The sequence below is a fragment of the Poecilia mexicana genome, unplaced genomic scaffold (assembly GCF_051168715.1).
Source record: "Poecilia mexicana isolate PSO_F unplaced genomic scaffold, ASM5116871v1 scaffold_16, whole genome shotgun sequence".
NCBI lineage: Eukaryota > Metazoa > Chordata > Actinopteri > Cyprinodontiformes > Poeciliidae > Poecilia > Poecilia mexicana.
In genome coordinates this window covers 16,769,485-16,795,082 of record NW_028263385.1, presented here as the reverse complement: position 1 = coordinate 16,795,082, position 25,598 = coordinate 16,769,485, and the positions used below count along the sequence as shown (strand labels likewise).

General features: G+C 41.5%; 1 protein-coding gene across 2 annotated transcripts in view; it reads left to right on the top strand.

The window, feature by feature from the left end:
• Positions 1-24,003, top strand: part of galnt1 (UDP-N-acetyl-alpha-D-galactosamine:polypeptide N-acetylgalactosaminyltransferase 1) — a 55,861-nt gene extending 31,858 nt beyond the window's left edge. For both annotated transcript variants that reach the window (XM_014996057.2, XM_088013872.1), the window contains exons 3-14: positions 1,874-2,013; positions 2,115-2,283; positions 8,345-8,511; positions 9,028-9,155; positions 10,015-10,094; positions 10,413-10,583; positions 12,996-13,113; positions 13,723-13,903; positions 17,814-17,953; positions 18,068-18,166; positions 19,802-19,936; positions 21,006-24,003. In XM_014996057.2, coding sequence (XP_014851543.1) covers positions 1,875-2,013; positions 2,115-2,283; positions 8,345-8,511; positions 9,028-9,155; positions 10,015-10,094; positions 10,413-10,583; positions 12,996-13,113; positions 13,723-13,903; positions 17,814-17,953; positions 18,068-18,166; positions 19,802-19,936; positions 21,006-21,152 — 1,674 coding nt within the window. In that variant the 5' untranslated portion in view covers position 1,874 and the 3' untranslated portion in view covers positions 21,153-24,003. The remainder of the gene's footprint in view (positions 1-1,873; positions 2,014-2,114; positions 2,284-8,344; positions 8,512-9,027; positions 9,156-10,014; positions 10,095-10,412; positions 10,584-12,995; positions 13,114-13,722; positions 13,904-17,813; positions 17,954-18,067; positions 18,167-19,801; positions 19,937-21,005) is intronic.
• Positions 24,004-25,598: the final 1,595 nt, after the last annotated feature.

Below are 25,598 nucleotides of genomic sequence, written 5' to 3'. Positions count from 1 at the left end.
ATATTGCGGTAAAGCTAAGGTAAAACTTTGTTTTAAAAATGTAAAAGGCAAATTATATTGTAAAGTTTAGTTAGGGTGTAATGATGCAATCTTTTCGTATCATGATTTTGTACCACTATTAATATTGTCATGTTTCTATTTTGCAAAAAAATAATAAAACTGGGCTGAGGATCAGACAACACCACAAGTGAGGATTGGGCAATATAATATATTTTCACATTTAGAAATCATCACAAAATCTCCAAAGGCTCTGCTGATCCACTAGTATTAGACTCTCATCTGTATAACTGTCTGATTCGCTCTAGTGGGTCGCTTATGGTAAATTTGGCATTAATATTACGTTTAGCTGTACTTTTCAGCAGTGATTGACAACATTTGTAAATTCTTCAGTGGCCATTTTAATAAATGAGGTCACAAGCATTCACTGCGGCATTTTTTTATGATCAGAAAAAGGTGCTGTGCCATATTTTCTGCACTTTAAGTCACATAAAAATATGATATCCTCATTTCTTTGCATGCAGCAAAAACAAGTCTGTAAAGAAACTGCATTGATTAGTTATAAAGTCTAGAACATGACACTCGGTGGCTGAAATGTTCTTTCTTTAGCAGCAAAATGGCTGAGAAGTTGCGTCAAAACCCAAGTTTTTAATAGAGTGTACTGTCAGGAATGTATTATTGATGGATTGCTTCACCCCTACAATATGGAAACAAAATCATTCTAGCCTCTTTAGGCAAAACATGAAAAGCATCATCTCAGATTAAATGTCTTTTTCTTTCTGAAATAATCCAGCCTACCACAAACTAAACTAAAGGGGAAATTATTATGTGTGTGCATCTCATAGATCTCTCTTGGCAGGTTTATGGAGACCCATTCCATTTTGTGTTATATGGACTCCTATCATATCAGGCTGATGCCACCAATCAGTGTCGCCATTCGTGGTGTTTTGCAGCAGAGCTCTTTTTTTTTTTGGAGCCATTGAGGTTTTCAGAATAAATCAGAAATTAATAGCTCTGAACTTTGAGCCAAAATACATTTTCCCTCCAGGAAGTAGACAGAGGTTATTATTTTACTCACATTAAAATCTAAAAGGATGCTGATCAACAGTTCAAACTTGTATTTAAGTAAACTTTCCTTTTTTTATGTAAATAGACTCTATAAGTCTTAAAAAACCACTCCTCATCAGTACACAATCATGTACGTACACTTTTGGATTTATATTTACCTTCCAGTAATCAAAGCTCTCTGTAATATTCCCAGCAACCTCACTATAATATAAGAAACACCGATCCTCCCCTCTGTGCCCCGACTGCGGGCTCAGAGAGAAACACGACTCCGCGGTAAACATTATAGTACTGTAATAATCAGCAATGCGATGAGTGCAGAGTGTTAGAAAATGAGTAATGACGGTTTAAACCTGATGTGCCAGCTGATATGTCAACGTTCCCACAGTTGTAAAGGAGTCAGCCCAGCTCTCTATTCGATTTGACACGTTTTTTTTATGTCCGTCTTTTATAGAATTGGTTGTTGGGATTTTTTTATTTGGCTGTTGCTGACTTTTCATTGTTGGCTTCATGAAGGCGTGCACCATAAGTCCACCTCCATACTTTGGATTCTCAACAACTCACTCTGCAGAGAAAGTGAGATTTATGCAGTTAGATACATTCCTGCTTCCATTTCTGCTCCACCATCGCTTTCACGATAAACAACAACCCTGTAAGGGATGTTTGAATCAACTCAGTAATTGTGACAGATATAATTTTTTTTTTTGCAAGTTACATTTAAAGAGCAGGCATAAACAGAAAATGTGGTTTACGTAAAATATATTTTTTTTCCCCCATCATGTTTTTCAATTCTTTGTCCTTTCATTTTTAGGATGCGAAGGTTTGCCTACTGCAAGGTGGTTTTAGCCACCTCTCTGGTCTGGGTGATGCTGGACATGTTCATTCTGCTCTACTTCAGCGAGTGCAACAAGTGCGATGACAAAAAGGAGAGAGGACTGCCCGGGAGAGATGGTAGGTGCTTAAACCCACATTTACTCTTTGGCGCTATGCGTTATACAATGGTATTTCTGAAAAAAAATAAAAAATAAAATCTGTTTGCGTGTGAATCGTAGATGGCCTGTCCAGACCGCGGGACGGGCCTGGTGAAGGCGGGAAGCCGGTGGTGATCCCTAAAGAGAACCAGGAGAAAATGAAGGAAATGTTCAAGATCAACCAGTTCAACCTCATGGCCTCTGAGATGATCGCGCTCAACCGCTCACTGCCTGATGTTCGTCTGGAGGGGTGAGCTGGCTTTCAGAAACGGGTCACATGCAGTGGCGTTTCACTGGAAGTTGTCATCAGACGGTGACTAAGGTTACATTGCAAAAACAAAAAAGGGACACACACAAACCACTGAGTGGATTATGAAATGTGAAGGGAAGCAGGTTAATAAATATCACCATGGTAATAAAGACATGTCCACGAATTGTCAGGTTTAATGAAACTTGGTAACTGTGTGCTTTCACTGCTCCGTCCTTTCGAACATATTAGGACTCAAGCAGCTCATATGTTGCTCATAAGCTGCTCTTAAATTCTTACATTTTGATTCAAGCTGCATTTTTCCAGCCTGTCTGATGTCAGCTGTCAGTAATTATGCATATTAAAAACAAAGACAATGTCAAGCTCTGTGTGTTATGCAGCGGTTACTGTAAAATGTATCATTTTAAAGATTAGAGTTTAAATGTTTCACCAACTTCACCTCGGGATTGGCTGAAGTTGAAGGTCATTCCCAAATCTGAGAGGATGAATACTCAGAAACGTGTCTCTTGTCTTCCTGTTATCAGCTGTTTAAAGTTGTTTTTTTTTTTTGTTTTTTTTTTAAGTTCGTACATCTTGGTTCTTCCACGTCACATATGCTGAAAATAGCTTCTTCTTCTTTCACTAGCAACTTTTCCAAAGAGCTTTTCAGGCAAATATCTGTTCTGTTCTGTACGTTAACTTGGAGATTTTGTTGAACACATCGTTGACAGTGATCACATCTAGGCAAAATATTTGGGCTCAACATGACGATGGGAAAAAGAACAGTGGGGAAAAAGTTGCTTAATCACAATTAGTGTGGTCTTTAGTGCCATTTTTATTGATAATATTGATATTCAATGTGGTTTTCACACCATGCAGGTGTCTCAAGTACCAGTCTGTCCCTAGAGCAGAGAACAGCAATGGCCGCATGTCATTTCTGTCTTTACAAATAGATTTTTTTGTTCCTAATTTCTATTTTCCATTTGTTTAAAAATTGTGTTTTACAGAATAAACACATTCTTTCTCCTGTTACATATTTAATCAGTTAACGTGAAACATTTCAGCGCTGAGCAACCCAAAATTAAAGGGATTAATTTAACTCCTATTTTTGTACAGCTTCACAAAGATTATGCCAGTTATGAATAGACATGTTTTGCAAATTTTAACGGTAGCATGAACAGTGCGTGTTTCATCTCAAAGTAATGACACCGTACTTCCCTCAGTTAAGTACCAACTGAGCAAGACATGAGCTTAATATTTTATAACGTTCTAACAACGGCATCTAAGACATTTATCATTTATTTCTTAGCGACTGTCTGACTCGGCAGACGCTGCTGGAGTCTGCAGAACGTCTGCTGATGCGAAGCAGTTTGACTGAGAGCTGAGCCTCTCGGTCTCATCAGACAAACAGGAAGCTGCAGCAGCTGATATGATGCCACGTTCTCTGTGAAGATCATTGTAAAAAAAAAAGAAAGAAAGAAAGAAACACACGGACAGTCACAGATAACCCCGACAAATTAAGTCCGCACATGGATTCCACGTAATTTAGTATTTTCCACTCAATTCCTTTTTTTTTCGTTATGTTTTTTGATTCAGTCCACACTTTTTGGTCCAATATTGTCATTCTGCTACCTCTTGGTTTTATGCTGTTAATGGCACCGTGTCGGTTTTAAGTCGCTGTTGTTGGATTAAAACGCCTGAAGCACAAAAAAATCAGGTAGAAATTGGAGCGTGCACAAAAATGAAGATGGTAAAACCAGATGAGATACCAGGAGAGGGAAGTCCGGGCTTGTGTGTTGTTGCTACAAAACATAAGTGCAGTAACACTTTGTCCTCCACAGGTTCCCCAGTGAACAGGAAGGTTTTGTCTGCATGGCTTTAAAGGGAAATGCCTCATTACCAGATGTATGACATAATAATAATAATAATAATTAATTTTCATGGAAGCTAATATAATACTCAAGCCCATAAATGTAGCTACGTACGCAAAGTTTGCATTAGTTCCTGTTTGCTGTAGGTCATTCTGCCTTTCGGAACAGAGCAGCATGTGTCCAGACAGAGTCATGAAAGAAACGTCACGCTTGGTTCTGGAAGTCGGCTACAACTCGCCTCTCCTTTTCCCTTCAATCTCTTTTTGATTGTGCAGAGGAACATACACAGGTCAGTAATTGGGCTTTGCAGAGCGATAGAGAGAGGGAGAGAGAGAGAGAGATATGACTGTCAGGCAGAGGCATGTGCATACCAGAGCAGACAGGAAAGACAGAGGACATTGATCCATGAAATGGGTTTCAGTCTTTGAGTGAGAGTTGATTACCAGGTGTGTTTCCACTCTGCTTTCCTTTCGCCTATCTACTCTTCCAATTAGGAGATAAGACGGAGTCAATATCAAGAGAAGGAATGTGCACCTAGCTGTGTATAAGCATGCATATATTTGTGCATATTATTTATGTATGTGTGTGGGTGTATATGTGTGCCCTTGTGGATCGGCTTGTTTACTGAAAATAAGTGGAAATTAAACCATAGCAGTGAAGAAGCTTCACATTGATGCCAGTCAGACGTTAAAATGAGCATTTTACGGAGCCCAGTCCATCTCGATGGAGTGTGTCTGGGTGGATCTCCAGTTTAGGAAAAACACTGACCATGACCACACCTTTTGGAGAACTTTCCCTTTTTTTCCACACTGATTTCAGTGTCGTTGAGTACGCAGCCGTGGACGTATTGGGGTTGTTTTTTTTTTCTGTGTGTAACGGTGCAAGAGCAATCCTGCCTAATTAAAACCAGTTTGCACGCCCATCCCAAATATTCCCACAATCCTCTGGTTGGAGGAACAACCCTCAACTCATTACCCTGCGTCTCTGCAGCCAATTTTCTGTCACCCTGCCTGTTTGGCTGTGCGTCACGCCCAGCAAGGATTTGTTGTTCTAAATCCTCGGCATGTTATGTCACCTTTTTTTGCCGATTCACAAATAGAATTGTAATGAATGAGTGGGCCTCACGTGTGAAAGAAACATGCAAACAAAAAACATCTTTATCGGCTGGAGGAAGGCTGAAAGGCCCCAACACTCCCCTGTTCTGCTATGAATCATCTACTACACTCATCAGCCTCTCTCCTGTGGAGAATATTAGGGCGCACACACACTCATGCGCGGGGCAACGGCTGAGAATTTTTGTCTTATTTAACATTCTCCTGAGACTGCTGCAGAATAAGTATACTCTTGACCTCCTCTCTGTCGCCGTTGCATTCCTTCTGTCATAATCAGCAGCACAGGCAGAGGAAGCACTTCAGCGCCCGGGATGATCGCAAGGAGGAGGGGGAGTTATGAAGATGGAGGAAGGGAGATCATATTCCATTTGGCTGTTGAAAGAGCTGAATTTGTCAGTGGATGGAAGCCACTGGGGTGGTATCACTTCTGCCGTATGCTGATGAATGAGCTGCGTATAGAGATTTGACAAAGTAACACATAGACGGCTGCATATCAGAGAGCAGGCATCATTCCTCCGTTCACGGACAGAGGGTGGAAACACACCGATGACCCCTTTCGGCTATATGGATGCACAGTGTGTCTCAAGTTTATTGTTAGAACAATATCGGTCTTCATATCTCAAAACGACTGTCTGAAATGCAATATATGTTGGGTGTTATATTCCAAGTGTCAAGTCTAAGGAGATGACATCGATGCTAAAGGTCATAGAGGCAGATGGTGGCATTAAAATGCCAGATAAGGAGAGGAGGCGAGAGGAAAATGTGGATTTATTGCAACTGATATCATTATCATAACATTAATGATATTTTCATCACTTGATTTTCCCATATTCTACACCCGTACTTTCAGCTCTCCCTCCGTCCTCTGCAGCGCCCAGGTGTCTGCCATCATGTCGCAGTTTGTGTAACCTATTTGATTGTACGGTGTCCTAGAAAGGTCAATACAATGAAAAAGCCACAACAGAAGTTGTGCTGAAACAGAAGGTATGTTAAACTTGCTAGCATAACTTTTGTTTTTGCGTGACTTCCGTTTTTTTTGTACCCTTATTGGCTACCATAGACGATGGTTATCACTGACGCATTGTCGATGTACCGTGGTTTGGTAAAGCTGGTAAATGGAGATCATTTGAAAACAGTGCATCTCTACATCTCGATGTTTGATGAAAAGGATGTGGGGGAGGGCTGCTTATCAGCATATCGAGGAAAAACAATAGTTTCACCTGGGTTTTGTGCCTCCATCACTGCGCTCCCGCTGCTCAGACACATGAGACCCAAACTGTGTTTCTCAGATGCCTTTGCTTGTCCTCTGGTAGAACTGAATTTTAATAAACTTTGTGTATTAGAACCACTTTTAAGGATTTTCAAGTGCAACTAGAATCCAGTTCAACTTCTTTTAAAGAAAACACATTTTTATTATATTTAGTTTTTAACTTTTAGAAGAAAAGCAAAATGTATAAACCCCAAGTTCAACTTACTAGAAATCCTGTTCAAAATCTGTCAATCCCATGTTCTCTGCAAACAACATGCAACGTATTTGGTCTGAAGCAACAAGGGCTGTTCACAGTCCTGGACTCTTTTTGTCTTTTTAAAATATATTCTAATTTCATTCTTCTCTTTCTGTCTTTGAATGGATCCCACGACTACACTCCTGACTTTCTGCAGAGTATTGTTGACTTAATTAAAGCGCATGTTTGCCAGCAGGGTCAGAATAGCTGATGAGGCAAAACCTCCAAGCAATGTTCGGATATTAATATCTAGCAGTCTAATGTTGCTGCCTCAAAATTTAGAATTAACCTTAAAACTCTTTAAATATTCCCAGAAATATTTAATCACCCTCGACCGCTTCAAATGCAGTCGAGGGTGATTAAATATAACACATTTAATATAATGTGTTATATTAAAGATCCACCATTTTATTTATGCTTGAAAGTTTTAATATAAAGAAAAACAAAACTTTTGCAAAAAGAGGATAGATATGTTATCTTCTAAGAGATGTTAATTTATATGGAAAAAGCTGTGAAGCTTTAACCAAACTGCTAAAACTTGCATTTGTTTTGAGTTGGAACTTTAGTTATGAAGGGCCACAGGTTGCAGACCCAGGGCTCAGGCGGTCAATGCTTGGCCTCAGTTGGGTTTTTCCATTCAGCAATTATCTGCAAACACAAATCAAAACTGGTTTTGGAATGGATGAGTCGGGCTGACTTTATTTAAAATCCGTCTAGGATGCATGAATCAGGTTAAGTTTATTTGTGTAGCACATTTCAGCAACAAGAAACATGATACAGTAACCAACTATGAAGCATTAATAAACATTCTCTCAAAACCATCATCAAGCTAATACCCATCAAATATATTGATCTATATTCCAGTTGATATGAATCAAAGACGACTCTAAACATAAGTGTAGCACACTGATGGTGCTAAGCTACATCGTAGCCACAGCTATTAAAAATGTATTAGTCATCTTTGCAGTGTAACCGTTCCACGCTTTAGAAGCATCATTCATTGTCTGCTATTAAGGATATTTGTCCTCCTGATAGGTGGATGTAACCTTCTGACTGAAACTTTCCCAGATTTGTTTTTTTTTCCCCCCTCAGTTTGATCCGTTTCTTGTTCTCTCGTAGGTATTTCATTATTTTCCCTCTCATAGAAGGAGAACTGTGAGCTCCTCTCTGCGATGATAATGACTCGAGATCTAATTAGGAACATTAATCAGCTGCCATCCTGCAGACTTGCAATCTGTCCTGCATCACTCTCCGGTGTTGGGAATATCTGTTTAGCTTCCACCTCATTATTCATCTCTAGTTTTCTTTGATGGGAATAAACTTTTAACAGGGTCAGGACCCGAAGACGCTCCGATTGGTTTAATGACGTCTTCATACGAGTTAGCTGAGCCGCGGTGCAGACCATCTTTCATTTCTGCTCTCGTTGGACGTAAACAGAGTCTGGATTGTTGAAGTTCTCCTGACCAGTTTTTTTCTGTCCAAATCTCTGAAGTACCTGATAATTATTGCCGCAGTAAAAAAAACTGTTCAGTTGATTTACAAATTCTCTTCTGTTTGTTTAATTCACCCTTCAAAGGTGCAAGAACAAGCTATACCCCGATAATCTTCCTCGCACCAGCGTGGTGATCGTATTTCACAATGAGGCTTGGAGTACACTGCTGCGAACCGTCCACTCGGTTATTGATCGGTCTCCACACACACTGCTGGAGGAGATTGTCCTGGTGGACGATGCCAGCGAGAGAGGTAAACTCATACACACACTGCAGATGAGTGTCTCCTGTTTCAGGCTTAGCCTATTTTTATTTAGCATTACTGTACATGCTTCCTGTAGTGTGTGTTTGCGGAACTAGTCGACATTTACATGTATGCGTAGGGCTATGTGTGCCAACCCTCACTGGGCCATGCTGGTAATCCCTGTTTGGGGGAGATTAGGTCTTTAATTTGCCAGCCGCAGGGATTACACTGTTATAACCCACCATTCCCCCCCCACCCCACCACCCCAGCTGCAACCATAGCAACGATGCACCTTATGAGACCTCGAGTTGAATGCTGTGGAACGAGGGGGGGAGTGTTTGTGCAGGTAGAAGGGTTGCAGACATCCATGCCAAGACACACACACACACACACACTGGCAGCACATAACATAATCACATAGTTTCCTTTGATCTCTGGTGCTACAAAGAGCTCAGCTTGTAATCCAAATGCTTAGGAGTTTGTTTCATGTTTGCATATTTTCTGTATTCTGTGTGTTTGTGTTAGATTTTCTGAAACGGCCGCTGGAGCAGTACGTCAGAAAGTTAGAAGTGCCTGTCAGAGTGGTGAGGATGGAGCAGCGGTCCGGACTCATCCGCGCTCGCCTCAAAGGGGCTTCCATCTCTACCGGCCAGGTGTGTGTGCGCGTGTGCGTGTGTGCACGTCTGGTCAGCCGTTGCTCCATGTTGTGTCATGCTATAACTACAGACTTCCATGTGATTTATTGGGGCTGTTATTTGATTGACCAACACGTTGTAGTGTCTTAATTAGGAAGGAAAAAGCATACAACATTTTTTTACATTTTTGACAAATAAAATGTGAAAATCATGCATTTTCAAAAACTGTTCTGCTACAACATCAAAGGTCTGTTAGGAAGCAAAAATAAATTGACAGGCCTAGTAAACGATACGTTTATCTGTAAAATGGCACAGAGGACTAGGGTAACTCTGGAGGATGTGCAGAGATCCACAGCTCAGGTGGGACAGACTGTTTACTCCACAAATCTGATCTGTTTTTTTTTTTGAGTGACACGAAACAAAAATTATTGATGAAGAAACCCCATAAGAACAGCTAGTAGAGGCTGGAGCAGGTGTTCCTCTTTTAGTTGACAAATGAACATAAACATGGAGCCTGATGTACAGTGAAATGATCTATGGAATGGTCCAGTCAAAGTACAAACGGTGGTTCTGTAATGGTGGTACTCAGAGGGGCTGAATACAAAAGCAACATGACTTTTGAGATTTTTCTTACAGGTACAAAATTTTAAAAGCCTCTTATCATTTTCCTTTTACTTCCCAATTTGGTTCACCTATCAACCCCAACATGGTTGCACATAACATGCAGTTAAAATGGATCATTTTGTGGCTTTAGCAAGACAGAACATGGAAAAGTTTAAGAGCAATGTCTGTTTTTTCCAAGATTGGTGTATGTGATTTTAATTATCCCGTGACCTGCATCTGATGACCGTCTAATGTTTTCCTGCTGGGTTGCCAGGTCATCACCTTCCTGGACGCTCATTGTGAATGCACCACAGGGTGGCTAGAGCCTCTGCTGGCCCGCATCAAACAGGACAAGTAAGGCCAAATTACAACAGACGCATGGACACGAGTGCCAAGTGTTATAAAGAATCTGTAAGCTGCTGCTGCTGAGCCTGCAGGGGGCTTGTCCTTGTGTTTAGTTCATCGTTGTCTGCAGTTTTAAAACCTTGTTTACTGCTTGCCATGAGCTCACAAACATCTACAGACATCTAAGGTTTACTTTTATTTTTTTTTAGAAATTTAGAAACCCCGTTATCCGATTTGTGCATCCATTTGCCGACTGTGCTCCATTTCTCTGCGCGTGCCGTTTATTTGAACGTCGACCTGTTTCTCTTTGTCCGATCGCTCCTCCAGGAAAACAGTGGTGTGCCCCATCATCGACGTCATCAGCGACGACACGTTCGAGTACATGGCGGGGTCCGACATGACGTACGGAGGCTTCAACTGGAAGCTCAACTTCCGCTGGTACCCCGTGCCCCAGAGGGAGATGGACCGCCGCAAAGGAGACCGCACGCTACCCGTCAGGTGCGGGAGCCGTTACACGCCGCAGCCAACCTCCAGTAGATTTCCAACTCATTTCTTGCAGGATTATCAGGCTGTTTGTTCTGCTTTCTGTGCAGCTGAGTCCGACCTCTCTCTCTCTCTTGCTGAATCATGTGTGAAAAGATTTTCCCTAAGAGACCAAATAAAATAGTCAGACACTTCAAATCCTTCTCGCGCTCCATTCATCAGCCGTTTGGAGTAACACACCCTGTAAGCTTTAATGCCGCTGACAGACATTCGCAGTTGTGTGAAGCAGTTGTATGTAACAAATCAATTGGACATGCTTAATCATGAGATGCTTTCGGGGCAGCAGCACTGAATGAACGCACTGAACTTTGTCTTGCAGCTGAACTCTGTGTCGCTTTATGATTCCTGTTGCTTTGCCTCTCACGCTTTAGACCTTGAAGCAGAAATCAAGAGTTTATTTCTTGCTGTCTGTCATCTGTGCTTCCTGCTCTTGTTTCGAAGCTTGCTTGACGCCACTTTTCAAGGTCACTCAGATAATGTATCTTACGTAACTTGCACAGTGCCCTTGTTTTTGCTTGTTTTCCACCGTTCTGCTTAGCAGAATTTTCCTAAGGGTGTCTCGTAAGTGGCCTAAAATGTAGAAAAATGGGTCGCGGTGTCAGGGCAGAGAAGATTATTTCGCATTAGGAGACAAACCCCATTCTGTCACGCAGCAGTGAGGCTTTGCTACTGTAAACTGTTTTTTGTTTTTTTTATGTTAAAGTGAGACGACACTAACCAAAGAAATACCGCTGATGAAACTGTGAAATGTCTCACTTTGATTATCAAAAAGGTTTATAGCTTCCATGTAATCCCATAAAATTGAAAAGTTGCTGAGCAAACATTTAAACTATGAATGTCTGAGGTTTGGTGACTATTTTTAAGCATCACATTCTTCTGTCTGTAATTTGTTCAACTTCCAAAAAAATCCTTAAAATGTTAAATTGTCACAGACTCCCGCACCACTAGAGGAACGATTATCCACAAATAGAAAAACCACGGAACGGTGAACCTTCCCAGGAGAGTCCGACTCATCCAGAAGATCACAAAAAGACCCAGAACATCTAACGTACCGCAGTCTGATCTGCTCAGATCAGCTCAGCTTTCATGATGCAGCTGAAAGAAAACGGCATCAGGGGGAGAATTTCTTGTTGGAAAAACTAGCAAGTTGTTTGACCAGTGGCTTTGGACCGTTGACCTTTTACTGTTAAGTAATTTTTGTAAACCTGATCATTAATGGATGCTGTTCCCGCCACCTTTCAACCACAAAAGTAAAAATATGTTCACTTCTGTTGCCATAAATCAGAAGTAAAGCAATTCTGCAAGAACAAGGTTGGGATTCATCAACCAGTAATAATGCAGAGTGTGTTAGTTAGAAGCTGAATGGATCTTCTTTCCAGTAGCTAAGCCACAGAAAACTGTAGCCTTTTGTTTTTGCTGCTGCGGTGTGACAAGTGTCATCAAAGTCTAAATCTCAGCAACTAAAGTCAGAATTGTTTACAGCAGCATGGGAAAGAGAAATGACTTTGAGGCTTTCTAATACAGAAAATATTAGTGTCATGCTGCTGTGACTCCTCCAGACAAGAGTAAGAATCTATTTCAGTTCACACTGCGACAGGCTTCGTCTCGGTCTGGAGTTTTTGTGGTCGTTTTATGCTGCCAGCATTTGTGGACATCAGTGTTTTGATAAGCGGAGGGCTGTAAGAGCCGCTTTTATGAACGTGACAGACTCTGTTTGGATAAACGGCTTTATTCAGGATCAGAGCTCCCCTTTAATTTAGTGCCTGTTGTTTGTTTTACTGTTGTGTGTTTGAATCTCATGAAAAAAAAAAAAAAAACTCTGATTTAATTTTGCACTGAAGAGTTTGCAGAACTTTGATGTGTTATCTGCTGAAAGGAAGCCCTTCATTATACTGTCGTCACCTCTTTACAATCCCACAGTTGCTTCTTTAACATCAAAATCTTCTTTAATCTTTTTCTTTACCCACTTTTTATTCTCCAGCCATTTCATTTGGGTTTATTTCTGTGGGACGTATTGTTACTGTTTTTTTTTTGTTTTGCAGCTGAATTTAGGACGTTAACTGAAAGGAGAAAACAGGCCTCTTCTATTAAAAAAACAAAAAACAAAAAAAGGAAGCTATTGTGTTACGGGGTTGTGAAGGGGAAGAGAACTGAGGCCATTAAGCATTGACACAGCCATCACAACACCAGAGGCCGCAGCAGGAGAAAGAAGAGAAATGGAAAATAACAGGAAGACAGTAAAGAACAGGGGCTGAAATATAAAGCTCTGATGGGATCTGTAGACACTGAGTGACCTTTAGAAAACAGGCTGCTGGGGAATGAAGTGACAAGAACCAGCCTCACTCCTTAATTTATTCCTCTCTCCAGGACTCCCACCATGGCGGGCGGCTTGTTCTCCATAGACAGGGATTATTTTCAGGAGATCGGCACGTATGACGCAGGCATGGACATCTGGGGCGGAGAAAACCTGGAAATCTCTTTCAGAGTGAGCGAACGCAGCCAAGTGGCACGACTCCGTTTTTCAGTGTTCTGGCACGACTTGTGGACGGTTCACGGTGTCATCCTGACTGGATCTCAGACTCAGTCAGAGCACAGACGCCAACATTTCCACAGTCGGCACATGTAGCGCAGGGCTGACACGATTCAGTCAACTAATTTGGTAATCGATTAGTCGCTAACTGGAGTATCAGACTAAAACAAAAATGCCATTTAGTGAAAAAAAGAAACATATTCTGAGCAGTAATTAAGCCTAAATTGTACATATGTATATATATATATATATATATACCTTTTTATGTAAATTTGTTTTATCTATGTGATTCAAATTTACTAAAGAATAAATTTTAGGGGAAAAAGTAGAAAATTAATTTGATTTTCTATTTAATTACATATTTTAATTCATAATATTGTATAAAAAGGGCTTGTGGATTTTAAATGGTTAATACCTGTAGAATGTGTCATGTCTTTTTTTTTTTGTTTTGTTTTCTTTTTAATTCAATTAACCATGAGAACAATCAACAGATTAATTGATTCCTGCAGCCTTAACGTGGTTTACAGCATTTTGCCAAACTCCCCCCCCCCCTCCCCCTCACAGATCTGGCAGTGTGGAGGGACTCTGGAGATCGTCACATGCTCTCACGTGGGCCACGTGTTCAGAAAGGCAACGCCCTACACGTTCCCCGGAGGAACGGGGCAGATCATCAACAAGAACAACCGCCGCCTGGCAGAGGTCTGGATGGATGAGTTCAAGAACTTCTTCTACATCATCTCTCCTGGTGAGTCGGGCGGCGATGCGTGTGCCTCTGTGTTCATTAAGATATGCACGCAGGAACTCGTGTGTGGAGGTTAATCTCTGTGGCAGGTGTGATCAATCCATTAACCTGGTGACGGTGTGATACTGCGGCGGCGGTGGTGGTGGGGCGGTGGGGGGTGGGGGGAGGGAGGCGTGCAAGATGTGTGGCGGCAAGTAATTTCATGCTACAGAGGATCTATTTACCTGAACACACACAAACACACACAGAAAATGGGGAGGCAGCCCAAAAGTAAAATGACAGAAAACTGTGTTTTGTCATTTTTAGAATGGTTCTCTGGTATACTACTGGTTCTATAATGGTATATATAACATGTTGTGGCCAGGATGACCTGATCAAAAGTTCTTGTCTCTGATTCTGATTCGAGTCGTTTAAAATGAAATATTTACCGCACAAGACTCAGTCAGAAACGTGCACAGAAGTTATTAAAATCCATACAACCTTGAAGTCCTTCAGCATCCGTCTTCTTCTCTGTGGCTCCAACACCAGAAGCGTTAGCCGAGTAACGCTTCTGGATCGTAGAAACCTTCCTGGGCTTCTACGATCTTTGATTTTCCAGCTTGGGATATGTTTGGGAAGAGAAAAAGTTTGGAAAAATTAATATTTTCACATTTGATTCCCGATCCTACCCGCTAACAGTTTTGTCGAGCCGTTCATGAATCTGTTTTTCCATCCATCCTGTCTTTCTTTCCTGTCTTCCTTCCTGTCCGTGGTTCTTATTACATATTTATAGCCTGTCCACTGTAGAAATAAATACCTACCAGACGTCCTTCACATGCTTTGCAAAATTTTGGTAAAAGTGGATTGAGACTTGAGAAAATACGAGTCTAAAAAGGTGACTGGAAGTGTGAAATTTTGATATGAAAAATGCGAACTCTGACCTTGAGAAATAGAGGAACTGTTAGGTTTGTTAGTGCTTTCAATTTCTGTTTTAAAATGGTTTCAGTCCACGGGGAGGTTGGCAGCACTAGTAGTTGTTCTGCATCACAAGCAGTTCCAACAGCGGCGTTGGGTGGATACGACACAGATCCAAAAACAGACGGATCAGCACAGATACTGGGAGCTAAATGTGGTCAGAAACGCTTGATTAGGACGTTAAGCTGATCCTTCTGATCAGACGGAGGCACTGATAATCAATTCAAAGTATTCAACCAAGAGATTATGTAGTCAGTTACTCAGCTACAGATAATCCACTTGTGCTACAGGCTGTGAAGACATTTAATGTTTCCATATGACATACAAATTATTTTTATTTTATAAGTTCTTCTTCTGGAAAATTAAATTTGTTTTCGAAGCAAACCAATAACAGCCTGATATTTGCTTTGAGCTGTTCTCAAGACACAAAGTCATTTCTCACTACATTCAATAGGTTTTCAAAGACAAAAAAAGAAATCATTGGAATAAAACAAATGCATACCTATAGAATATTATCGTATCGCAATATTTAAGCCTCATCGCAATAAAGTTGAGTTTTACAGTCTTCAGTAGTTTTTTCCTCTCTAAATTTACTGCATTCTGACCAAAGCACTAAAAGATGCTCATCTTTGTTAACTCTTCAGAGTGGATGAACAAAATGGGCTGCTTGACCCGACGAACGGTCAAATAGGTTGCTTCTCTGCACCGACTGCTTAAAGTAGTGCTACCTGAAAGGAGCACAATAATTGTTTTTAAACACAAACGCAGTGCTAGTGATGCTACGTTGACTGTGCAACCAACAGTGCAAGAATTATTTGAACCCTCCCAACAGTATAGTCGGTTTATCAGAGTTTATTTTTATTATAAGGGATTATAATAATACAATATTGTTGGCAATAATTTACTTCTTACCCACCTCTACTACAGAGGCTATTAGATTTATTTCAGATTGTGTTTTAAGGAGATGTTTTTTTTGGGGTTTTTTTTTGGTTTTTTAGTGTTTTATGTCTAAAAAATCCTGTTTAATGCAAAGCAAGAACATTACATCATCGCCGTTGGCTCAGACCTTTGAACCGGCCCAGCAGCCTGGTAGCTCTCCAGGTTTTAGCTCTGAACTACGCGATGCCATCTGTGGAGAGCCAGGCTCATTAAAATAACAACTAGTGACACACGTGCGTCTTTGATCGCATTTTTGTTAAATGCACTCGGTTAAAAACTTACCAAACACACACACACACTCTTACACACACACACACACGCACAGATGTGCAAACAGAAACAAAAAACATTTCCTCTTCCTGATTGGCACGGCGGCTGGGAAACAAACCCGAGGTTGGATTTCCAGCGTCAGCTAGCATGGAATGCTGCCGGTAACCACAGGAAGCCGGCCCTGCGGTCAGCCGACAGCTTTACGGTCAGCAGTGAAAAGGCTCATTGGACTGTTAATATTTTATTACTGATTAATGTACCAGTATCTTTAACAAGCGAGACAGGAGGGAAATGTGGAAGGGAGGAGCCGACGTTAAGACGGTCCTGAAATCCCGAGGGATGGACGGGAGCTTAGGCTCGTCCAGCCGCCTGACTGACGGAGAGACCTGCAGAAAGGAACGCAGCCAATCACTTGAAGGGAGGCGCGTTCTCACCAGGTCGTCTGATATTTGCATAATTTCATCGTGGCATGATTTCTGAACCGCTTGCACTCACCTTAGTGGAAAGCAGACATTTGCCCAAAGATTAGTGCTGTGAAGACTTAATAAAGAAGGCCTTCCTCTGTAATTCTGAGGCGGCGCAAGGTGCTCCAGATGCACTGCTTTTTATTACATCTCCGCTCTTACACCCTCCGCAAACGCACTTCTGTATTTCTTTTTTTCTGTTGCTTATGTTTTCTTATGCAAACATGGCAGGTCTGTCAGACTAATCCATGCTGTCATGGAAACATGACAGAATAAAGAAAACTCTGACCTCATGGATTACACCTCGCCGGAGGCTCCAGGACTCCCGTCACTCTCGCTCGTCCAAATAAAGTCATGAAAAGCAGAAATGCTGGAAACCAGGTGTTTGTTGAATGTTGTTGCTTTCGACGTGACATTAAACATAAAAAGCATGGTAATTAGGTTTCTCATTATTTTGATTACTTACTTTCTTGCTTAAACACACAGGACTTTTGCTGAATGCCTCCTACTGGTTAAAACACAGTATTCACATTTGTCACAGCCACAAACCCGCTTGAGTTTCTTTGGGTTTTAATGGAACAAATAACACAACATTGTGCATAAATGTGACATGAAGGGAAGAGAAGAATTATCTGGGTTAAAAAAAAAAAATTAAGACGGTGAAATCGAAAAAGCGCATCATGCATTTTTAATCTGCCGACTAATTCAGTTCTTTTCAAACTTGCTTTTTCTGCAAGTTTTTAGGAGAATGTTTCTACCAGCTGTGCAGATGTGGAGTCTGACGTTTTTGTCACTTCCTTATGCCTAATAGCGCAAACTGAGTCAGATTTAATGGGGAGCGTCTTCGAACATTAATTAAAAGCTTTTCTTTGGATTCTCAACTGGATTTAGGTCAGGACTTTGACTGGACCGTTCAGTAACACATGAATGTGATTTGATATAAACCATTCCATTGCCGCTTCAGGTGTATATTTTTGATCATTGTCCAGTCTTAAGTTCTGTAGCTCTGTATTTAGCCACATCCATCTTCAGCTTCGTGGTACATGATGCTGTCACCACCATGTTTCACGGTGGGGATTGTGGGCTCCGTCTATGGAGTTAGTTAGCATAATTCATGACTGTATTTAATTAGTCTGCTGTGCTTGGCTGACGAGATTTATTAGGAACACATCATGTGTTTTTGTTTACAAGCAAAACTTTTCATGCAAAGTAACATTTCAGGAGTCATGGCCGCCTTCAGGCAGTTTTCCACGTTAATGCATGGGTGTCTGTGTTTGCGTCTCCAGGCGTGACCAAGGTGGACTACGGTGACATCTCAACTCGCTCTGCTCTGAGACAAAAGCTCCAGTGTAAACCCTTCAGCTGGTATTTGGAGAACGTCTACCCTGACTCCCAGATCCCCCGGCACTATTACTCGCTGGGAGAGGTACGCTCACCGACGCGCGCGCACACACACACACACACACACACACAGACCGCGCCACTGTCCACACTGCTTTAGTAAGCGATCCTCACTTTGATCTGTGTGGGTTTGCCTCAGATCCGTAACGTGGAGACCAACCAGTGCCTGGACAACATGGCCCGCAAGGAAAATGAGAAGGTTGGCATTTTCAACTGCCACGGCATGGGAGGCAACCAGGTGAGTTAAGCCGTTCCTGCTGCAGCAAAAAAATAGATAAAATGTCCTGAAAATAAATGTGTACCAGGTTTATTATGGAAACCAGAAACATTTTGCAGCGATTATTAACAACATAATTACCAGACTGAACATCCTGCAGCCTCTTGCAGCTGTAATTGTGGCAACGGGTGGTTCTGCTAAGTACCGACTCCGTGTTCTTTCGCTTTCGCTTCATGACAATGAACTTTGTGTTTGTCTGTGAGGTGCAGTTGAAACCAGAAGTTTACATACAACCAAAAGAAAGATACAAACACATTTTTTTTCCTCATTGTCTGATGTTAAATCAGACCAAACCTCTGTTGTTTTAGGTTAGTTAGAATTGTTAAAATAATTTCTATTTGCTAAATGCCACAGCAATGAGAGTATATGTCTGTGGTTTATCTTTTAATGTCTTGAAAAATCAGAAGTTTACGTTCAGAATAATTGCTGTCCTATTAAACAATGAGGGGAAGCCTAGATGATGATGTCATGTCTTTGGAAACTTCTGATTGGTTAACTGACACATTTTAATTAATTGGAGACACATCTGTCTATGTATTTGACATAAACAGCCGTATGTTGTACACACTGCTTCCTCGTGTAACATCGTGGGAAAGTCGGAAAAAATCAGTCAAGATATGAGGAAGAGAATTGTGGAGCTTCACAAGTCCAGTTCGGCCTCAGTAAAATACTTAAAGATACTTTAAGGTGCTGCGTTAACCTTTCCAAAGAATCATACAGTATGTAGCTATAAACACAATAGGGAATGTCCAACCATCATTCAAGTTAGGAAGGAGACAGGTTCTGTGTCCCAGAGATTAATGTGTTTTGGTCCAAAACGTGCAAATTAATCCCAGAAGAAAAGCCAAAGACGTTGTGAAGACGCTGCTGGAACTGGTGAGGCAGTGTCATTAACCACAGTGAAGTATGTCCTGTACCGACAGGGACTGAAAGGGAACTCAACGAGGTAGAAGCCATTACTCCAAAAGAAACAATAAAAAGATAGATTGCAGTTTGCAAATGCACACAGAAACAAAGACTTTCATCTTTGAAGAGACACGGTGGAGACATGAGGCTCTGATGCAAGCCTGGAAACGCCGTCCCATCTGTGAAGTACGGTGGTGACGGTATCATGTTGGTGGGCTGTTTTCCAAACGAACGAACAGGTGCCTTTTATAAAATAGATGGCATAATGAGGAAAGAACATAATTTGTAAATACTGGAGCAACATCAGGCAGGACGTTAAAGCTTGGGCTCGTTCAAATGGACAATGACGCAAAGCAGACTGACCGCTGTTACTGGTTGTTGACGTGAACACGTTCAACAGGTATGAAGGCTTTTGCTAGGCTTTATTTGTGACTCTTGCTCTATAAAACACCAGTGTGATTTATGGAGCAGAAATTGATTCTTCAGGACGTTCTGAGCCGAGAGCCGTTAGGAGTGAAACATCAATGAAACTAAAGCTAAAATCAGGCAGATGCTTGCATGATGTCACAGCAAACCTGATGTTTCCTGTTTAACCCCATGAGCTCAAACTGCGGTGCTGAACCCGTAAATGAGCTTAAAATAAGCTCCTTAAAACACCGGTGTGTGTGTGTGTGTGTGTGTGACCCGCAGGTTTTCTCCTACACAGCCAACAAGGAGATCCGGACAGATGACTTGTGTTTAGACGTCTCCAAGCTGAACGGACCCGTCATGATGCTCAAGTGTCATCACCTTAAAGGCAACCAGCTGTGGGAATACGATCCTGTGGTGAGTGGGGAGGGATTTCTGACACGTTGCTCAACTTGACTGAGAGACTGGAATCTGGATGCTGTGCAACATTCAGATTAAGATTTATGCACTTAATTTTGCGGATTCAAACTCAGGATGCAGGTTTTTGATTAACAAAAACAATCAATCTAAAGCTGGTAGATCTTATTGATTGACTAGCGTGTCAGTTTTCTTAGTGTTTTCTTGTATCAAATGAGTCGATCGTCTTAATACGCTGAATTGGGGGGAAAAAAACATAATGAAATTTTACCATTTTGTCAGCTATATTAAATACTGACGGAATAAACCGAAAATAGTTTTTTGTTTTTTCAAAATTAAATTTAGACATTGATCAAATATGGCTCATTTAACAAACATGAGCCTCGTATGTTGCTGAGCATAAAAATAAAAGATGAAAAGAATAAAGCTTGTGAAACACTTAATTCCCCATTAACAGAGACGCCCATGCAGAAGTACAGCCTGTGTTTGTTCTTCCCTCCAAGTTCTCATTAACTCCCCATCAAAATCAGTCCTGTTTATTAGCATCATGTTTTTTCCATCAAGGGGGAATCAGAGCAAAAGAAGCGCTTAATTGCTAATTTTAAGCAAAATAATGCTGAACTGAACTAATTGCACGAAGATTCACACAGAAACATAAAGATAGAACCTGAAATAACCTGTTTAGACAGTTTATTTGAGGGATAGTTGCACTCTAAGGAGTTTGTTGAGTATTCATATTTCAGAATCCCATAGAGGTCGTTTTGTGTCCCTCACTGAACTCTGGACCATTTTTCTTTACCGTTCTGGTAATGGCTCCGCCATCTTTATTTCCGTATCAATAGCTCTGGTTGAGGATCACCTGCAGTGCCCCTTCTGGATGGCAGCCAAACTACAATACTAAAACGAGGTCTAAGCGGATGTTATTAGTTAATCGACTGGAACAAACTTTAACCTAATAAACCATTAATCCACCATCAGTCACAAGTCAATTAATTGTTTGCGTCACTAATTTTTTAAAAATAAAAATTTATTCTGTAACTGGATCCCATGTGTTCCTCTGTCTGTGCAGAAGCTGACTCTGGTCCACGTCAACAGCAACCAGTGCCTGGACAAGGCCAGCGAGGAGGACAGCCAGGTGCCCAGTGTCAGAGACTGCACACACTCGCGCTCCCAACAGTGGCTGCTGCGCAACGTCACACTACCCGAGGTCTTCTGACCGCACTCCGCACACTCCCAAGCGTACACTCCCACACACACACACAGCGGCCCAGAGCGAGCGGTCAGACGAGCGGGCATGTTTTATTCAACTTGGGCACGAGGACAGAGACTTCCCCGGAGGGGATTCAGGAGGACGGATGGGACGGTACTACCTCTGCCAGAGACCAGAGGACGTAGAGTCTACAAGCTTCCTCAGAGCGAACAGAGAGGACTGTAGAGACTCCCTCTAAGAGACCATATCTGTTGTTTTACATTTGTTTTGTTTTGTTTTTTTAAAGAAGAGAGTTTAAGAGTGACTGGCTCTAGAACCGTGGAGTCGAGGTTCTGCACACAGCTTCCCCTCAGCTCATCACTTAACGTTTACTGACTGCCTGCGATCAGTGTGTGTGTGTGTGTGTGTGTGTGTGTGTGCGTGCACTTATCTGTCTGTTTGACCCGAGATGAATGTATGCTTTTAGAAGGGGGGGCCTGAACATTTGATTTTTGTTTTCCTTAAGTTCCTGTTTGTTTGTTTTTTAATTTAATTTTATAACGGACATTGAACGTGAACTCTTATGAAGAAGGATGCATATTTGACTGCGTGTGTGTGCGTGTGTGTGTGTGTGAGAGAGAGAGAGAGAGAGATTACGTCTTGTGTGTGTGGACGTGTCAAAGCCCCTCCCTGCAGTCTTGCAGCAGTGTATGTCCCCCTCTGGTGTTACATCTCGGTATCTCATCTTACAGACTGAAGCATCCAAGCTGAGGATTTTCCGAGGGAGGGAACATAATATAAACAAAAGAAAAAGAAAAAAAGAGAGAGAAAACTCAACCCGACGTCTGCCAACAGCAGAAATGTAGAGATATAGAAATATGTTTGTGATATCTTCAGATTTCTATGTCCGGTTTTTACATGCCTTGTCTGTTTCTACCGTTTCAGTAACTTTTAGTTTTAAGGATGTTCAACGTACAGCCAACGCTCTCGCAAAAAAAAAAAAAAAAACACATCAACAAGCTACTTTATATTTATCTGATACCTTCTGCCTACCGTAGTGTTTAGCCATCTGAAACTCTCCTACGAAACACTACAACGCCACACACTCTCTCCAAAGGGCAGTTCGTACAGGTGCATTGCAGTAAATAAGAATATCATCAAACATATTTCACTAATTCAGTTTTAAAAACGAAACAAACTTTGTTAGCGTAGATTCCTTTACCATGTTGATTTAAATCAAATATTACTTTTGATACTTCAGGCTTACAGCTAATAAAACCCCAAAGTCTCTGGAAATTAAAATATTATGTTGAACCAAAAAAAGCAGATTTTTGCAGCAGAATGTTTGCTTATTGAAAATCATGCATTGATGCAGCGTAGCATGGAGGCTGCAACAGGCTGGCAGCTCTCATCTCACCTACGTTGGTGTTTCTCATCCTCTTAATAACTCTCCACAGATTCCTTTTGACCATGTCCTGCTGGTAAATGAAGTAAAGCTTTTCAATGGGAAGCATGATGGTCTCTAAGAGACAGCTGTGCTGACTTTAGACTTGTTGTGATGGACTAACACCAGCAGATGACAGTTGATTCCCAAATCACTGCTGATTGTGGAGACTTCCCACTGGACTATGAGCAACTTTTATTCTCATCACTCCGGGAACCTGATTCCTAAATGAAATCCAAACTTTTATTTAATCTGAGAAGAGGGCACCTCAGAGATTATCCTCGTCTTTCTGACACTTTTTTCCTTCCACTAAACTTTCCATCGATATGCTTGGATACATATCTCTGAACAGCCAGCTTGTTTGTAGTAATGAGCTTTTGTGGCTTATCCACATGGAGGCTGTCAGCGTCGCTCTGCTAGACAACAATCCAGTCAGCGCTCTTCCCTGTGTTGTTGTTGTTGTTGTTGTTGGTTTGACGTAATATTTACATCTTTTGGGAAACTGAATTTTTGGGAGGGGGTTTCATTAGCTGAACGCCGTAATCGTTAAAATAAAAAGTAAGAATCGCTGTGTGTAACAAAGTTTGAGTTACTGAAATAAAATCGACTATTTATTGGTGAATCTCGTTTGCTGAGACGCAAACGCTTTTCGCCCCATTGACCTTTTTCAGAAAATACACTCCGAGAGCCTCTGTTCTGCCGTGGAGTGTGTTGGATGCATCTGTGCAGGTGGGAATGTGCTTCTCTTCAGCTCTTCTCCCAGTTTGTCAGCTCCATGTTTACTAGGTCAAACGTGAGTTTTGTTTTTGTTTTTGGAAGAACCCATACAGCTGAGCGAGGATCAGCACGTCTCGTGTCCGCGCATTCGTTTCTGCAGCTGCCGTTAGGATACGTCAGCAGCGTTTATTTGGTGTTTTAGGAAAATTAAGCGGTGAGAAGGAGCAGACAATATATCTGAATTCATAATCATGTCTTTATTTTCTTTCTTTTGCAAGTTTACCGGCAGTATTTCTACATTCATATTTCAGACAACTGAACCATATCATTATCATTTCAACCATCATACTGTGTTTTTGTTTTTTTTGTTGTTGTTGTTGTTGTTTTTGTTGTGTTGTCACTCCTGCTGCTGTACGTCAGAGCTGGAGTCGTTTTGTAAAGGTTTGAAACATTTCAGCTTCCTCCAGTGGAGGAAGGGTTTACACGACAGAGAGAGAGAGAGAGAGAGAAGGCCATCGACTGGACTTTGATATCTGAGCGAGTGACTGTGATGATGTTTTTGATAGTGAGACCGAGGGAGTGTATCATTTGTTCCCATGTCGGGGAGGGCGGGGGGCAGGGAAGAGAGAGCGGGGTTAAAAACAACTGACATGTCCAGGCTTCCACACTGAGCTGATCCAAATGTAGAAAATAAAGGTGAAAAGGTTTACAGAAGAACTCGAGGAGTGTGTTGATTTCTCCTGCGCAAACGCACCACAAACTTTGCACATTTATTTTTCCCAATTATAGCAGTTCATCTCTGCCAACTCTCCCCCCCCCCCCCCCACTTATGCCAAAATCTGCAGCTCCAGTCAGAAGCGTGTAGTCATTAACAGCAGGAATGTCAGATTAAACATTTGGGTTTAATGATTCGTTTTACTCTTCCAGGCTGTGATGATCATCTCAGGCTGTCCGCTGTACGTCTTCCTGTTCTCTCTCTGTGACCTGTCGTCTCTGGCAACTGACAGAATAAAGGTCGCCAAACCCGAAAAACAACAATTGGGTGCACACTGTTACAGATGTGAGCTGAAATACATACATAAAGTCCAACTGGTGTTTAAATAAATGGTTTTCCAGCCAAGTACTCTGCAGCCACACATTTTTCCTGATTCTTTCTGGATATTTGACTTTTTGTAAGCATAATATTTACCTGCTTTATTAGTTCCCAAAGCCTTGTATTTGGCTCATTTTTCCAAGTTTCAGTTCTCTGCAGGAATGACCCATGCTTGGCCATTTTTATTTAGTAAACAACAACTTGCCCCTTTAAATTTCTGGATTAACACTTTGACCCAGGTCTCGTTTCTCTCATAATTTCCTCCATTATTCAGTGTTCTGTCAGGATATTGTTGGAGTGTTAATCAGGCGCTCCTTTGATCAGCTATTCTTTAGTTAGCTTGTGACTGAAAGAGTGCCGTAATAAAACCTGAGAATTACACGGTCAGACGGTGTGAAACATGGCCGCCGCTGTAAGCCATTTTTGCATGTTGACTAGACAAATCTCTCATCTCCGCCACAGTGAGAAACGAGCGGCCGCATGAAAGATGAGCCTGCGCTGAAACCCGAGAAGTCTGATGGGACTGTTCTCCGGCCTATTAATAAACATAAAGGTCCAGTGTGAAAGGGCGGGAAGAGAGAGAGAGAGAGAGAGGAAGCCGGGCTGCAGACTGAGTGTTTGATGCAGAGTGGATTATTCAAACTCCTGATGAATTATTCATCTGAAAGGATTTGGGTCCAACGAGAGCCATCAGGAAGACATATTAGACAACAGCTTTTAGCGCTGTGGCCTGCAAAACGTGTCGATGCTTGTGCATTTATTTTCAGGCAGCATCTGGTGGATGCATGCATGACACATTTACACCGCTCCAGCTCGGCACCACCATTAAGTGAAAGCAAACAGGAAGCGCCAGTCCTCTAAGAGCAAATGAAACTAATCACTCTGCTACTGAAGAGATTTAGATCTGTGATCTGGTTTTGTGCCACAGACTTCAGCAGAACGATGTGAAGAAATGCCTCTTAGCTGCGTTTCCTGGAGGGGAAACTGAGAAAAGACAGAATACCAAAGTTTGATCAGAGCAGCAGGGTGAATGTGTTTACTTTGACTCAAGGCCTTCAGATGTTGCTGATTTGTGTTGTTGGAAACTAACTTCTCAGTTCAGATGCTTTCAGTCTCTCCTTATTTGTTCATGTATTTGGAAACACTTGTTGACTATTTCAACACTTTTTTACAACTTATTTTCAACTGGAGATAAGAGGATATAAGATCATGACAAATG